Source organism: Python bivittatus, unplaced genomic scaffold, assembly GCF_059951505.1.
Source record: "Python bivittatus isolate LINGU-HERP-01145 unplaced genomic scaffold, Pbiv_v1 ctg000410_np1212, whole genome shotgun sequence".
In the NCBI taxonomy this organism is placed as follows: domain Eukaryota; kingdom Metazoa; phylum Chordata; class Lepidosauria; order Squamata; family Pythonidae; genus Python; species Python bivittatus.
The window spans coordinates 16,165,492-16,183,214 of NW_028277067.1; the positions used below are offsets into that span (position 1 = coordinate 16,165,492).

Consider the following 17,723-nt stretch of genomic DNA (forward strand, 5'->3'; position numbering starts at 1 on the left):
CCCTGGAAATGGAAGGCCGCAATCCATGGTGCTTCTTAAAAGTATCTGTGTAATAGGGCAGATGTTGATCAATGTAGTAGTTGTGTATTTAAGCTATTAAAAAGATCAAGCATGTATGTTTATGATTTTGCATGATGGTTGAATGAAGGATTGCAAGTGGATTTCATTAAATAAATAAAACTTCATCATTTTTACTTGTTTTGTGATGTGCAAAGAGAAAGAAAGAAAACACCCCAAGCATCCTGTCTTATGTACTGCATTTGGATATACTTATATGTTCCACTCTTAAATTCTTAATATATCATTCACTTTGCTTAAGAGTAGGAGAAAGGGGTATATTATGGATTAGAAAAAAGTATTTGCAGTCTAGATTACCCAGTGGTATGAAGCACCATACTTTAATAATGTTCAAATATAAAGCTGACCATCAAGTCAAAGAGTTTTCCAATAAGATTCTCCCCAGTGGGATTTTGACTTGCAGAGTATGATTGTAGTAGCTGAGCAAGCGAGAACTGGAGAAGCCATAGAAGATGAAGATTCCAGGTGGGAAAGAAAGGGAAGAATTTCATATTTCTTATGCTCATTTATTTACCAAAATTGTGTTAGAAGGACAACATTGTCAATTAGAAAGCTGCAATTTTTTTTTCTGGAGAGAGAAGTGGATTTTAGACAGGAAATCCAGGGTTCATTATGATGGAGTAGATTGTAGTCTACTAAATTTCATATCACAAAGATTTGTTAGTATTCAGGTACCTTAGAACTGACCTTTTAAATTATTATATTCCTTATTCAAGTGAAGCAATTAATCAATAATGTTTATGTTACACATGTGCAAAATTACACTACAAAGTCACTCTAGAAAGTTCAGATTCACACTGTGTCTTGCAACTGTAGAGGGGGAAGGAGATGTGCTGAGCCTGTTGCTCTCCTGCTGAACAGGCTCATTTGGCATATTTTAGCCTTCTTACTCAGCTGAACTCTGAAAAAGAGAAAGGAAAAATCTGAAGCCAAGAAACCTGTCCACTCCAACTACAATCATGCTTTTGCAGCAACAGGAAGGTAACACAGTCTCATCTCATCTGTAAATATATTTGTACAAACACACCAGGATCCAAAGAAGTAGGGAACAAGTTCCCCAAAGTCAAGGAGACATTCTCTTCCATAACTAAGACATACCAAGTAGCCAGTCTTGCCTGATCTTGAAAAGCTAAGCAGAGCCACACCTGGTTAGTACTTGGATGGGAATCCACGAGGAAATAGCAGTGCTGTAGGCTAGAAGGGAAGTTGAAAAAGCTCCTGAATGAATGTGGTGTCAACTCCTATCCCACGTACCAAGAAAAGTATATCAATATCTGCATGAAGCAGCCAGTTTGACTTGAAAGAAATATTCCTTTATTTCCATGGAATGAGTTAGGTTTAGGAAAAATTGCCTGTTAATTAATTAACTGAAATCAGTGGGTTAGTATAGAGATTGGCTTCTGATAATTTCAATACAGGTGAACTAAACTGATGAATTCTGAATCTCATTTCGTAGTTGTAGTTAATGCAGAAGAAAAAAAGAACTTAGCCAATACTCAGAAAAATCTACCAAAAATCTACCAAAAATTAAATTGCACTGAATTCAATGAGACTTCTCCTGTATAAACATGTAAGTGTGAAGTTAGCTTTTTTATTTTCCATTTTATATTTTTGACCTCTCTTGGCAGTGTATCTTGATATATATATATATATATATATATATATATATATATATACATATATACATACATACATACATACACACACACACACACATACACACACACACACATACAGTACACACACACACACACACACAGAGTTTTTTAATCCATATAAAAATAGGAATGGAATGAAGAGAAGATTTTAGTAATGTCTTATTTTAGCTGAAATTTCAACTGTCTTCAAGGAAGAGTAAAGTTCTACCAGTGAAATATGACTGTGATGCTTATGTTACAAATCATCACCCATTATATGAATATGCATCTAGGAATGTACACAAAGACATTATTTACAATCAACAGTCTTGTGACTGTTTCTCAAGCTCTCCAAAATTGCACAGTAATTGTGATTTATTGCTATGGAATTGTTAGTGGAAAAGTACTTACACTTACCCTAGCCTATGAATCTATCCCTTGGCTTTATAAACGTGTCCCTTGTTTATAAAATAAAATGGTAAGAGATGTAGTAATATTTTGTAAATCTAAAATGAATTTTGTATGCTATTTGCAGGTATGACGTAGTAAATAAGGAAAAAACAGAAGAACAAAACTTAACAGGTATCATGGAATTCCATTTGGTAGGATTTATAGGACTTGGAGATCTGCAGATTCCTGTCTTCTGCCTCTTCTTGGTTTTCTACCTTGTTACCATGGTTGGGAACATCCTCATCATTTTGCTGGTTGCTACTGATCCCCACCTTCACACCCCCATGTATTTCTTCCTGGGTAATCTCTCATTCCTGGAGACCTGCTACAGTTCTAACATCCTTCCAGTGATGCTGGCTAATCTCCTGTATGGTGGGCAGAGAACAATCTCTGTAACTGGCTGCATGATACAATATTACTTTTTTGGTTTTTGGCAGCTATTATTTTAAGGCCCTGTCTTTTTATTAAATTAGTATAATATACTCAATGAAGTCATGGTTTTCTGGTGATTCTACAATTCTTCTGGGCTCTAGTATTTAGAGATATATTATCTTCCCTCAGAAAAACAAAATGCTAATGTAAAGTAGAGATTATATGCTGCTTTATTAATAAATATAGGGAAAAAGAGATGAATCTCAACTGATTGAACTGTATAGTTATATGAAACTGGCCTTTGGAAAGCTGATATAAGCAATGCAGAAGACACACTTGTGGAATTAGGAAGCCTTCTGTGAGTGAGAAGAAGGCCCTGATCAGAACCTGTGCAGCTATGAAGATCTTGCTCATATTCTCTCTGGATGCTTATTTGAAGCTGACCCTCTTCCTCTTCTCACAACCACCGTGGCATTTTTTATTACTGACACTGCACCTAGAGTACATTGGGAAGGTTGGCAAAAATATTGTACCCTGGAAATGGAAAGGTCCCAATCCATGGTGCTTTTTAAAAGCATCTGTGTAATAGGCCAGATCTTATCCGGAACATAGGGTCTCATCTCACCTATAAATATATTTGTGCAAACACATCAGGATCCAGAGAAGTAGGGAACATATTCCCCAAAGTGAAGGAGACATTCTCTTTGACATCTAAGAGATACCAACGAGCCAGTCTTGCCTGATCTTGAAAAGCTGAGCAGAGTCACACCTGGTTAGTACTCAGATGGGAATCCACATGGAAATAGTGCTGTAGGCTAGGAAAAAGCTCCTGAATGAATGCAATGGCAACCCCTCTTCCTCTTGCCAAAAAAGTATATAAATATCTGCATGAAGCAGCCAGTTTGACTTGAAAGAAATATTCCTTTATTTCTAGGGAAATGAATTATATTTCAGGAAAAGTTGCCTGTTAATTAATTAACTGAAATCAGTGGATTAGTATAGAGACTGGCTTTTGATAATTTCAATATAGGTGAACTAAACTGATGAATTCTGCATCTCATTTCGTAGTTGTAGTTAATGCAGAAGAAAAGAATAAAAGGGAGAAATATTTAAAGGTCTTAGCCAATACTTAGAATGAAGGTTAGTTAACATATTATAGTTTCTATTTATATCTACTCAAAATTAAATTGCACTGAATTGAATGAGACGTCTCCCACATAAAGCTGAAAAGGCAAAGATAGATTTTCTGTTTTCCAGTTTTGAGTCCTGACCCAGCTTAGCAGTGTATCTTGATATACAGACTGTTCCTCAATCCGTATGAAAATATAGTGTAATGTAGTGAAGAAAAGTTGTTTGTGTCCTCTTTTAGTAGCTGAAATTTCAATTCTGTTCAAGGAAAAGTAATGTTCTGTTAGTGAAATAAGATCTGTGATGCCTATTTTTCAAATCATCAACTATCAGATGACTATGCATCTAAGAACTTCTCCAAACAGCAGGAGAATTTGGAAATGCTTAATCTCAGTATCTGATCTGTCCATGATTTATTTATAATCATTAATTCTCATTATAATTATAATTATAATCATAATCAATTATTCTTAAGTGAATGTTAGCTCCTTGTGGCAATGCCCTGTGATTGGTATGTAACAATCTGTAAGTTACTCTTTTACATAGCAATTATGGATGGAAGGTTTTGTCCATTCAAAATGGATCCACAAGCTGGATCTTGGGTCAATGGCTCACCTTTAGTAGTTCCTGGAATCAGGAAGGTTACAATGGCGCAGAACACACGGGAGAGAGGCAGTAATATCTGTGGAGTTTTTTGTGGTAGTGTTCATGTCCAGCTGTGTACCTTAAGCACCCAGTATTTCCACAGAATGATTTACAGGAACCCAGCTTTGAACCTATATATAATGAAGCAAGTAAATGAGATGGATAGATTCCTACTGTCAGAAAACCACGTTTTCTTTTTACTATATTGTTCAAACTCTCTTTTTTTATTGACATGTTCAGTTAAATTTGGGGTTTTTTCCTTTCCTCTTCACTCCTCCCCCCTTTATTATAGCAAGGGTCACATATGAGTCATCTGGAATGTGTTGAGAGTTGGATGGAAAAAAGGGGCAAGTGGATGTGGTCAAAGGAAGGACCATAAAGCATTTTTTCCCTTAAACCTTTCTCTTTCAGAAGTTGGTTTTCCCCTATCTACTTTCTTCCCCCTCATTTTTTTTCTTTTTTTTTCTCTGGAAGCCACTGTGGTGGACTCAGAAGATGGAATGCAGCACTGAGGAAAAAGATCACACACAGTTCATTGGATAAAGAGGAACTAGAACAAAAGAAAGGAAGGACATTTGTAGGAGTTGTCACGTGGTGAGTAGGGAATTCTAAGGTTCTGATTCACTGGTGGGTTTCTATGGCCACAGAGGGTGGATCAAATTGTTTTGATTTCATGAGAGGAGGGGGAAACACACCTTTTCAAAGGAGGGAGCACTGTTTGGAAATGCCTTTTGATTCCTATGCTCATGAGTGGTGGGAGATTAAGTGCATGTCCTTAATCTAGAACTGAAAAGTCTGTGATTTCTCTCCAGCTACACTTTCGAAATTTTCTTAGTGGGTCTGCTGTGGGGAAGTTGCAAAGGCTGAGTCCTCCCTGTTGGTTTTGTTGTGGTGAGTTTCTTCTCACCTTACAGGATTAAGAGTGCTTTGTTTTAGTGTAGGAACAGCCACTGCAGGTCTGAAGGGGATTATGTAAAGGGGGAAGAGTAGCTGGGGCTTGGACCAGATCTTGTTTCCAAGGTTGAGAGTTTGGCCCTGATCTTGTCTCTGAGATCCTGAGAGGGATTCTCCATTTCTGGTGTGCCACAACATCACAAACATTAACTGTAGTCTGTTGAAAATTAGAGACCAGAGAGCTGAGGTGGCAATTTGCACAGAAATGATTTGAGGGAGGGCATCTGGACCCCAGTTGAAAGATAGCATATCCCAAATGTACCGGGGAAGCACTTACCCTCTTCTGCCTTGGAGGCTGCACATTTCTCTCTAATGTCTTTCAGCAGTCAAACTTTGCACTTCACATAGCAGTGATGTCACCGTATTTTCAAATCATAGTTATGCTTTCCCTGTTTCACAGGTTTAGGTACAATATGCATGTAAAGCTTAGCACAAGCTTTGCACATTTGTTTCACTTTTCAGTTGTGACTTCCCAAGTATTATTTTTATGCTTTCTCTTGTCCTTGAGAAGCTTGTTAGGCATTTTTTCTATAGTTTAAGAGTGGCAATAGCATGTGGAGAGGAGCTGTGTTTCTCTGGCACTTTTCGGATTCCCCTGGACATCATCATCTAGAGACATCTTGTCTTCCTCTAGGATGAGCCAAGTTAATTGCACAGCAGGGACCATGATCTTCCATATAAGACAAATGAAAAGGTGGGATGATGTGTTTTTTAGGGACAGTGTTCAGGTGGGTTTCACTTCAATTACTTCTTTTATTTACATCATATCCAGAAATCAAGGTAAGATTCCATAGAGAACCTGGTGCTGATGGTGAGAGAAAAACCAGAAGCTGCTTACTGAATATCAGGCTCCTGTAAAGTTAATCCCACACTATGTGGCAGGACTGTTATTCCTGGGTGTGACATTGGCCAGCCATACATTCTCCCAGGATGATCCATTTCATCCTAAGTACAAAATGAATTTGATTTAGAGCTCTGTTGGGTCTCCCTCAGGTTAGCTTTTTAATTTTTTAAAAATGTCAATTTTAGTTATTATTTTACAAAATCAGTGAACCAGCACTGATTGCTCTGTTTTGTTAAAAGAAAATGGGCACTGAAGTACAGAAGACTCATGTGGAGAATAGGTGAGCTATGAACATATAGCAATGGTGCATCAGTTGATGCTGTAGCTGGAAATTCTGGGAGCTGCCATCCAAAAACATTTGGAGGAGGCTATGTTAGAGGGAGATACTATGAGAGATGTTTCTTAAAATTATTATTAACCAAGAGTTATGCTGCTAGAAAGTTCTAGATCAAATTTCTGATTGGAGAAATCTTAAGAAGCTATACTTATTTTTCTCAGATACACTGTGCAATTTATTAGTTCTGAAGTTCCCCTCAGAAGGCCTAGGGCAAATGTACCAGTTCTCATCACACATGGCCCACAAAGGGAAAGGCTTCATACTTTTTTAGAAGTATTTCTGTAACAGAGTAAACAAATTTAGAAATTGGTATATAACATATAAAGAGGAAGGGGAACATCTCGCTGCTTATATTTTTGCCTAGTTATACATCTACTGAGTTGTGTACATCCTGAGAATGAAGCCAGAATGTTTTCTTTGCTGGATTTTGTGCTGACAGAGGGAGAAAAAGAAAGTAATAAAGTATGCATAATATACATGAGAGACCCAATTTAATTTCTAACATGTAAGTCAATTTACTTACCAGTAAAAAAAACAGGAAATTAAATATCAAATTAGTGTATGTTTTCCAAGTTTTAAGTAGGACGAAGTACCATACTTTGAATAACCACTTAAACAAATGAGTAAACAGCAGAAAGACAAGCAGAACAGTTATTATGTGAGAGGATCCACAACAGGATGTTTATTGGCAGATTGGGGTGAACACAAAGCACATTGTGGAAGCTGGAAACAAATGGTGGGAAGGAGAGTGCATTTTCATACTTTCTTGTGCTTATATATTCACCAAAGTGGTGCTTCCTCATTTGCTGGAAGAACAACTGTCAGAATATCCAGCCATCATGGCTCAATTTTTTTTCTAGAGTGTAGCTGTGCTAATGTTGCCGGATATCCAACAGTTTCCTAAAGTGGACTGTGGGCTACTGAATTGTAGGTCCCAATGATTTGCTGTTATGAGGCCACAAAGCTGACCTTTTGACTTTAATTGATACTTTGTAATATGAAACAATTCAAATTACTTCTCATATTGTAACATAATGTGCAAGACAAAGCTGGGAAACTGTCAGCCCTTTGAGGTAGTCAAGACAAGAAATCAAAACCATTAGTATTAACACAACTTTTAATATGAGGTTACAGTAATAGAATCTGGTAAGTCTGAAAGCACTTCTCTCCTCCTTTCCCTTTACTTTCCAGAAAACTAAGGAAGGTCCCTTTTGAGAAGTTTCTCTGCCCCCATTCCTTCTGTGGGCTGAGATATCTCTTGTCTGACCATAGTCTAGGCTGTGGCTCCTTCCACCTCTTGTTTCCCAAGGTTATTCTGACAGCCCATTGTAGAAATGGAGCAAGCAATTTTGAATTATGCATTTATATTGCAAATGAGGTCTTCCCATTTCAAACAGGGAGAGAGGAAGAAAACACCACCTTAGTTCATTGTAAATATGATATTTGTGCATACTTAGGTGAGGATTCAAGAAAGTATAGATCAAATTTCCAAATGGGATTGGAACTTTTCTGAGGAAGTAAACATTCCCTTTCTTAGCTATATGATAATATCTAGCCAGTCTTGGTGGATTTGAATAAATAAAGTAGAGTTACATCAAGTTAGACTTCAGATGGGAGGTCCTCTAAATTAAGTCGGATAGGGGAATGAAACATCAGCAAAATAATAATAATAATAATAATAATAATAATAATAATAATAATAATATATTCTGAATCTCACCTATTAATTTTGGTTAGTGCAGTGGAAATGGATGAATTACCAAAGATTTTTGTTCATCTTTAGAATGAAGATTGCTTAATAGAATGATGATGTAAACACTCTTTGTACTTGACTTAATCTCCACTGAATTCAGTGACATTTCCCCCAAATGAACAAAATCCAAGAGCCAACAAGTTTCTATTTTCTAAAGAGAACATCTGAATCTTTCTCTGATCTCGTTATGTTCATCCATTTGTTCTCAAATGACACTTTTTCTCAGGCCCTCCAAAGTTGTGCTGTTGTGGCCTGTAAGCATGGAATGGTTAACAGAAAAACTATTTTCATTCACCTTTATGTATCTCATGTTTATAAACTGCTTTATTACTGTGTTCCTTGGTTATAAGATTAAAAGCTAAGAACTGCAAAAATAATTTCTGAGCACCTCAAATAAATGTGGTATCATATTTGCAGGAATGGCAGAAACAGAACAAGAGAACCAAACAGAAATCACGGAATTCCAGTTGATGGGATTTGTAGGACTTGGAGATCTGCAGGTTCCTCTCTTCTGCCTTATCTTAGTTATCTACCTTGTTACCATGGCTGGGAACATCCTCATCATTTTTCTGGTTGCTACTGATCCCCACCTTCACACACCCATGTATTTCTTCCTGGGTAATCTGTCTTGCCTGGAGACATGCTACAGTTCTAACATCCTTCCAATGATGCTGGCTAACCTCTTGTATGGTGGGAGGAGATCCATTTCTATAACTGGCTGTATGATACAATATTGCTTTTTTTGTATTTTGGCAGTTAGTGAATGTTTTCTCCTAACAGCAATGTCGTATGATAGATATGCAGCAATTTGTAAGCCGCTGCATTACACAATACTGATGAATGATAGAGTGTGCTTCCAGCTTATAGCTGGATCATGGATCCATGGTTTATTTATTGTGAGCATAGCTTTATATTTAATGTGTCAGTTAAAGTTCTGTGGCCCCAGTGAAATCAACCATTTTTTTTGTGAATTAAATCCAATATTAAAGCTAGCGTGCAATGACACTCACGCTATTGAACTTGTCACTATTTTATTATCTGTTCTGTGTATATTGTTTCCTTTCTTCTTGATTTTGGCTTCTTATATTGTCATCATTTCCACCATCATGAGAATCTCATCCATCAGTGGGAGGCAAAAAGCTTTTTCAAGCTGCTCCTCACACCTCATGGTGGTGTCCATTTTCTATGGCACAATGATAATTGTCTACGTGTTGCCCAAAACAGATGGACTGCGAGAAATCAACAAAGTCTTGTCTCTGTTTTATACAATCCTGACCCCTTTGTTCAATCCCCTGATATACAGCCTAAGAAATAAAGAGGTAAAAGAGGCGCTTAGAAAAGCAGTTGCTAAATTGTATGCAATTAAAAGAATGCATCACTGTAGCTTAATATGATTATTTAGGTTGATGCTAGTTTCATTCCCATTTAGTTTGGAATGTTGTATCTGTGTGCTACAATTACCAAATTTTCTGTCTTTTATACAGTCCAGGCGTCTTTGTTCATGACCTGCTATACCGCTTGTGAAACTGAAAATTTTAGGATGTATTAAAAAAGCCTGCTTCTGTTTGAAAAATGTATGCCTGTTTGTAAATAAGTAGAGAAGCTATTATATCTGATAGTTCTATTAGATATCAGGTCTGTTTCTCTTTTTTTTAAATATGTTGTTCTTTTTAAAAAAGAAATATATTGCTGTCTATTCCAAATGCACATTTGAACTGAGTGCATTTCTGGAAGATAGGGTATGGGTTTCTGTAAATTACATCTCATCATATTGTTTATGGGAGAGATGCTCTTTGTCTGGCTCCTCTTATGAGACCTGTCCCATATGGCTGAACCTCTGGCATAGCTCTCATCCCCATTGGAGCAGGCAAGCCTCACGACCATGTCAAGGTAGTGCCTCACTGGGAATGATGATGATGTTGATGATGATGATTAGTTTTGTTTGCTGCCCAGTCACTTGGTCAGACTGGCAGGCCTACAGATTGATTGATTGAATGAATGAATGAATGAATGAATAAATAAATAAATAAATAAGAAAAACATAACCAATATTAGGAATTTTCAGTCTCTTAGTCCCCACTGAAAGCAAAAATTAACTTTAATGTGATTCCCTTGGATTGGATCAGGTCCTATTAATTTTTATTTGTGTCTTGCTAGACACCAGAAAGTAAAGCACAATTTAAAAAAAAATTGGAATAGCTTGTTTGGTAATTGCATTAATTTTCTGGTGATTTTACAATTCACCTGTGGATAAAATATCAAGGGGCATCTTTGTCTCTCCCCAAGACACAAACATGAGGATTATATACTCCTTTACTGAATTCATTAGCCAAGATTTGTGCCAATGAAAGATTCAGTGAAGTGTTTCAGTTCTGAGGCAGATGAAAGAGAGGAAGATAGCAAAAGACCTTTTGACCTCATACACTTTTTTCCACTGCGGGTGGCAGAATTACAGATCAGCCCTTTAAAGAGAAAATATTATTTAAAGGTAAGTCAATATTTTCTACAAAGATGTGTACAATAAAAGGAAGCAGGATGCTCCTCACAGCAACTTTTGTCTTTAATCACTCCATTCCAGTCTCCTTTTTTCCATCTGCCCAATTTTCTGTTTACCTCCACAAACATTTGGATTCTATGCCAATGGAAACTATTTGGTTCTCACTAGGCCACTGATGAATCACTATCTACTTACGGTTTCCAAAAATGTTAAAAACAATTCATGTAATTCTCCTAGATCAGATGATAATTTCCTTATAGATCTGCCTGAGTGGTGCTTTTCTAGCAAGATAAGGACCATTATTAATATACATAAAGTGATATTTGGGAAGCAAGTAGTAATTCAGCATTTTCCCATTTGAATTAAATATAGGGTTGGAAGGTATGTAGTGATCCAGTTTCTTGCTGTGAGCCAACCAGTATAGTTATAGAGTGAGAGCTAAATACAATGAAATGGAGAGAACTAAAGGAATTTCTTATTTTGTTATTGCACATCAGGTTCACAAACCAACAAATCACAACCTAGGTTACGATTAGCCAAATCTTGCATGTTCTACAAATGCAGCCACTAGATCTTGCATTAACTTGGTTAGTGAGAAGTCCCAACAAGAATTATTGGCAGAATATGATTGGGGTAACAGAGTGAATGAACACTGAGCACCTCATGAAAATTGAGCACAACTGGTGTGAAGCAGCGTGCAAGTTTCACACTTTGCTATGCTCATCTATCCACCAAAGTGGTGCTCCCTCATTTGTTAGAACAACAAATTATTTATTATTTATTGACATTTATTTATTTATTTATTTAAAACAGGAGAGAGGAACAAAGCACCACCTCAGTGCATCTGTAAATGTTGTATTTGTGGAAACTTGGGTCAGGATTCAAGAAAGTATGGATCAAATCCAGCCAGAATGTTTTTGAAAATGTCAATATTCCCTTGCTCATCTGAGTGAACATGCCTAGTCAATCTGGACTCAACTAAAAAAACTAGCAGAGTCACATCAAGTCAGAAGGGAGACTCTCAGGAAGCTAAAGAGGATGGGGGAGTGAGAAATCAGGGAGAAAAAAAGAACACTGAATCTCACTTCATAATTTTAGTTAGTGCAAAAGAAAAGAATGGATTACCCAAGATTTTTGTTCATGTTCAGAATGAATTAATAGAATGATGGCATCAACACTATTTTTATCTACTTGACTTAACTAGCACTGAATTCAGTGAGACGTCCCACAAGCATAAGGACTGCCATAAAAATTTCTGAGCGCCTCAGATAAATTCAGTATTATATTTGCAGGCATGGCAGAAAGAGAACAAGAGAACCAAACAGAAGTCACAGAATTCCATTTGACGGGATTTGTAGGGCTTGGAGATCTGCAGGTTCCTCTCTTCTGTCTCTTCTTACTTATCTACCTTGTTACCATGGCTGGGAACATCCTCATCATTTTGCTGGTTGCTACTGATCCCCACCTTCACACCCCCATGTATTTCTTCCTGGGTAATCTGTCCTGCCTGGAGACCTGCTACAGTTCTAACATCCTTCCAATGATGCTGGCTAATCTCTTGTATGGTGGGCGAAAAACAATCTCCGTAACTGGCTGCATAATGCAACATTATTTTTTTGGTCTTTTGGCAGCTTCTGAATGTTGCCTCCTAGCGGCAATGTCCTATGATAGGTATGTAGCAATCTGTAAACCACTCCATTACACAATACTAATGAACAATAGAGTTTGCCTCCAGCTTATAGCTGGATCATGGATTAATGGTTTATTTATTATGAGCATAGTTTTATATCTAATGTGTCAGTTAAAGTTCTGTGGCCCCAGTGAAATCAATCATTTGTTTTGTGAATTGAATCCAATATTAAAGCTAGCATGCAGTGATACCTACTTGATTGAACTTATAACAATTTTGATATCTGTTGCTTGTATCTTGCCTCCTTTCTTCTTGACCTTGGCATCTTATATTTACATTATTTCTAACATTATGAGAATGGCATCTGTCAATGGGAGGAAAAGGGCTTTCTCAACTTGCTCCTCACACCTCATGGTGGTGTCCATTTTTTATGGCACAATAATGGTTGTCTATGTGTTGCCCAAAACAGATGGACTGCGAGAAATCAACAAAGTCTTGTCTCTGTTTTATACAATCCTGACCCCTTTGTTCAATCCTCTGATATACAGCCTACGAAATAGGGAGGTAAAAGAGGCCCACAGAAGAGTAGTCGCTAAATTATTCAAATTTGAAAAAAATGTACTACTGTAATTTATTATGAAAAAAAATTAGAAACTTGTTTGATCTCCAATAAAGCAGGATTTTGGGTTCTTTGTGGACATCATTACATTTGTGGATTTCTCTAAAGCTGCGTATTAGAGATACTGTAAAGAATTATCTTATGAACTGATCCTCCCCACCCAAGAAAGTCAAAGGAGGGTGAATATTATACCCAACTTGAATATGTTTAGTGTTTATTCTGCTCTCAGAAAGAATGTCTCTTTGGTTGTATAAGTTTTTGTTAAATACATGAGGTAGTTTGGAAATTTCTTCCAACTTTAACCTTTAGGTAATCCAGCACTATCCATACTATTACATATCTTAGGAAGATATATATTATTAAAGAGAAAAACAAAATATTCTGGCATCCATGTAGAAGAAAAACAAGAATTTTACCAAAAGGCTTTCTCTCTCCCATAATGTTTCTAAGACTGCTTCTCATGGAAGCACTACCTTTGACCAGCAGAGAATCCCTCTATTATTTACTCACAGTGTTCAAATTGCATTTTTTTTTAAATTCACAGGGCTAATAACATTGGTGATTTTTCACTTGGAAGGATAAAATTCTATACTTTGTGGATGCCAGAATAATTTGTTTTTCTCTTTAATAATATATACATTTTCCTGAGATATGTAGCAGTATGGATAAACACAGTTACATAATATTGGCATAAACTATTGAGAATAATGATATAATTGTTAAAACATCATTGTTTTAATTCACAGAGATAGACAAATTTAGAGTTTATCTTTTGACATCAGTGTTCCTAGATAAGTGACTGAAGCAAATCTTCACATCCCTGTTTTGGTCATCACCCAAGCCAATCAGCCCTGCAGGTGTTGTGAGACTCTAAATGTTGCTGTCCAAACTGATGTCTCCAGCTCTTTGGGGATTACAGCTGTCATAATTCCAACCAGCCTGGCCATTGGTAATTGTTAGAAAGCTGGCCCTGAAACACTGAGAAGACAACAGTTTGGGAAGACTAGATGTGGGTAACTGCATCATCTCTTTGCATCTCTTAGTCTATTTGGCCACTAGGACAAGTGGTGTAATGAAAGAAGGATCTTCACATGCTGTCCTTGTATTTGTTTCTTACCTGTCCTACTGTTCCTGGCCATGGAGCACTTATTTGGGCTGGCAGAAACAAGCCACCATGATACTTTTCTCAATCAAAACAGTAGATTTAAGCTGATGAAACCATGAGGATTTAGAAATTGCTAGAGAATTACAGAGCAGGTAACTCTTAATGTGCTGACAAAGCCACTGCTCTGAAATCAGCTGGAGTTTCTTTAAGAGAGGATTGGTGTTATGAGTGTCCAAGACAATGAGAAGGGTTGCTGGAGATTTCATTAACTCTCTGTACCTCCAATCCCTTTTGATCACTAGGGCAAGTAGTGAGAGACAAATGGGGATAAGGGTCTTCAACTTAGTCTGCTGTTACTGTAACTGTTTTTCATCTGTCCTATTATTATTAACCCAAGTCCCTATGTATTAAAATACAAAGGAACAAGCTCTTTGTCTCTGCTTCTGTCTCTGTTTCTCTTTCTGGTGTCTCTCTTCAAGACGTAGTTTAGTAGAGGTGAGGGTTTTCTATCTTCATGTGCTTCGTAATAGAAGTAGCTTTTCACCAAATTCAGTGAATTTGCTAGCAATCACACAGTATTTTACAGATTTCAGGTTATGTTAAGGAACATATGCACTTATAATTCATTGCTCAATTCAGATGTCCAACACTTGATTATAATACCTATATTTTACATAATTGACTATGCTAGATGAGACTGATTGGTATTTTGGTATAACAAGTTATAGAAGAAAACAGGTTCTTCATGCTTGAGATACACCATGGCTATGATGATGATGTCATCTATTCAATCATGTCCAACTCTTGGAGATCCTTTGTACCACCTCTGTCCACATTTTCCGATCCTGTACAGCTTTTTTCAGTTGTTTTATGCTCTGGTTGGTGTTGGTTTTGATGGTCAGTGAGATAGGTAACATTTTCTCCTTGTAAGAATAAGCATGCTGGAATGTAAATCCAACCCCCTGGCAATCCCTATCCTTCTGTTGGAAATGCTACTGTAGTTGAGAGCTTTTATTCCAGTTCCCACATAAGCAGGAAATTCCGTGTTGTGAAAGAGTGACCTACTGCAAAAATAGTGCTGATGCTGTAGCTAGATGGTGTCGGGAATATGTGTATTCCAGTGCTACCTGCCATTTTCCCTATGAATTTTTGAAAGTGGATGTGACAGTCATTGGAGAAAGGCATCTGGATCTCAGATTACTGTATTATTTATTTATTAAACTTGTCCCCCGCCCATCTCCCCCCAATGGGGGACTCTGGGCAGTTACAACATATTAAAACAATAAATAAATATACAGTTAAAATTTAAAGAGGACACATTTACAAAGAATAAAAGGAAAAGGAAAAAGGAAAAATTAAAGATTTTAAAGAAAAAATTAAAGATTAAAAGTTGATATATCCAAAGTTATAGTGCAGATGTCTTACCCGGTTCTTCCTTAGTATTTAGAGAGATATGGTCTTCCCCCAGAATTTAAAATGTTAATGTAAAGTAGAGATTATATGCTCCTTTTTTGAATAAATGCCAAATAAGAAGGATGCAATTTCATAGAAACAATGTGCAGTCAGGATTCAGTTTGATTACTGAGCCAGATTTAGAGATAATGATTAGAAAAGACTTTTTGATACTATTTAGACTTTGTCACTGATGGTGATAGAAGCCACAAAGCTGCTCACGGAAGAGAAGCTGCCTTTAAAGGGGAGTTAATTTTCTTCCCTCTCATTGAGAAGGGGAGTAATATGTGATACATTTTCACAGAATAATTTTACACCGGCTCGCTTCCTCCATCTTCATCCAACTAGCATGACATCAACAAAATGTGGCAGCACTGAGTGTTCCTATTCACGGTTTCAGCCAGCTGTGCCTTATTATGGAAAGCTCCAAGTCATTTCCGCCCTGCTACAATAAAGAAACACAATTAGATGTCCATTCCTTGGATTTTTAAAAGTCTTTCTTTGGTTGTTTTTAATGTTTTTAAACGTGTCTTTCAACTATGGGGAAAGAGATGAATCTCAGTTGATGGAACTGTTTAGTTATATGAAACTGGCGTTTGGAAAGCTAATATAAGCAATGCAGAAAATGCACGTGCAGAATTAGAAAGCCTTCTGTGAGTGAGAAGAAGGCCCTGATCAGCACCTGTGCGGCTATGAAGATCTTGCTCACATTCTCTCTGGATGCATCTATGAAGCTGACCCTCTTCCTCTTCTCACAACCACCATGGCATTTTTTATTACTGACACTGCACCTAGAGTACATTGGGAAGGTTGGCAAAAATATTGTACCCTGGAAATGGAAAGGTCCCAATCCATGGTGCTTTTTAAAAGCATCTGTGTAATAGGGCAGATATTGACCAATATAGCAGTTTTATGTATATTAGGAGAAGGGAAGGTAACACTATCTCATCTCATCTGTTAATATATCTGCACAGATATCAAAGAAGTAGGGAATAAGTTTCCCAAAGTGAAGGAGACATTCTCTTCCACATCTAAGAGATACCAAGCAGCCAGTCTTGCCTGATCTTGAAAAGCTAAGCAGTCAAACCTGGTTAGTATTCAGATGGGAATCCACAAGAAAATAGCAGTGCTATAGGGTAGAAGGGAAGTTGAAAATGCTCCTGAATGAATGCAATGGCAACCCCTCTTCCTCTTGCCAAAAAAAGTGTATCAATATCTGCATGAAGCAGCCAGTTTGACTTGAAAGAAATATTCCTTTATTTCTAGGGAATGAGTTAGGTTTAGGAAAAGTTGCCTGTTAATTGATTGAGATCAGTGTGTTAGTGTAAAGACTGGCTTCTGATAATTTCAATGCAGGTGAACTAAACTGATGAATTCTGTATCTCATTTCGTAGTTGTAGTTAATGCAGAAGAAGAAAAGGGAGAAATAATTAAAGGTCTTAGCCAATACTCAGAATGAAGGTTAGTTAACATATTATAATTTCTATTTATATCTACTCAAAATTAAATTGCACTGAAATGAATGAGACTTCTCCCATATAAAGATGAAAAGGCAAAGATAGATTTTCTATTTTCCAGTTTTGAGTTCTGACCCAGCTTAGCAGTGTATCTTGATATATAGACTGTTCTTCAATCCGTATGAAAATATGAATGTAGTGAAGTTGTTTGTGTCCTCTTTTAGTAGCTGAAATTTCAGTTCTGTTCAAGGAAAAGTAATGTTCTGTTAGTGAAATAAAGATCTGTGATGCCTATTTTACAAATCATCAGCCATTAGATGACCATGCATCTAAGAACTTCTCCAAACAGCAGGAGAATTTGGAAAGGCAAGACTTTTTCATCCTTGATCTAAATCTTGGTTGTATACATTAAGGCAGGTTTAGAAATCTCTTACATATACAGAAGCCCAAAATGGATCAAATTTCAGCAGGGGGAAAGAGAGTAATCCCCTCCCCTTTACAAGAATAGTAGATGCCTTGATTTCATTCTAATCTTCTAATTAGGGTCACAGATTTCTCCTGCATTTTTAGAGGAATCTTCCCATTCTGATGCTCTGCAGATGTTTTGGGAGGAAAAAGTAAAGTTTTAAATGATTATTTTCTAGTTCTTTGTGGCCAGTTTAGAAATAGCTTTCTGTGTTGCATGTGTCTTCACACCTACTCCCCTTTTTCATAGCAAGGGTCATAAATGAGTCATCTTGAATGTGTTGAGAGTTGGATGGAAGA

General features: G+C 37.0%; 1 protein-coding gene and 1 pseudogene across 1 annotated transcript; both read left to right on the plus strand.

Moving 5' to 3' along the window:
* Window positions 1-8,617: 8,617 nt before the first annotated feature.
* Window positions 8,618-9,592, plus strand: LOC103056928 (olfactory receptor 10C1-like). Its single transcript, XM_007444374.2, has one exon. The coding sequence runs from the start codon at window positions 8,618-8,620 to the stop codon at window positions 9,590-9,592; it is 975 nt and encodes a 324-aa protein (XP_007444436.2).
* Window positions 9,593-11,989: 2,397 nt separating this feature from the next.
* Window positions 11,990-12,965, plus strand: LOC103056846 (olfactory receptor 10C1-like; annotated as a pseudogene).
* Window positions 12,966-17,723: the final 4,758 nt, after the last annotated feature.

Excerpts from the sequence above, each read along its gene's own strand:
- LOC103056928 (XM_007444374.2), top strand. The coding sequence starts at position 8,618 with ATGGCAGAAACAGAACAAGAGAACCAAACAGAAATCACGGAATTCCAG.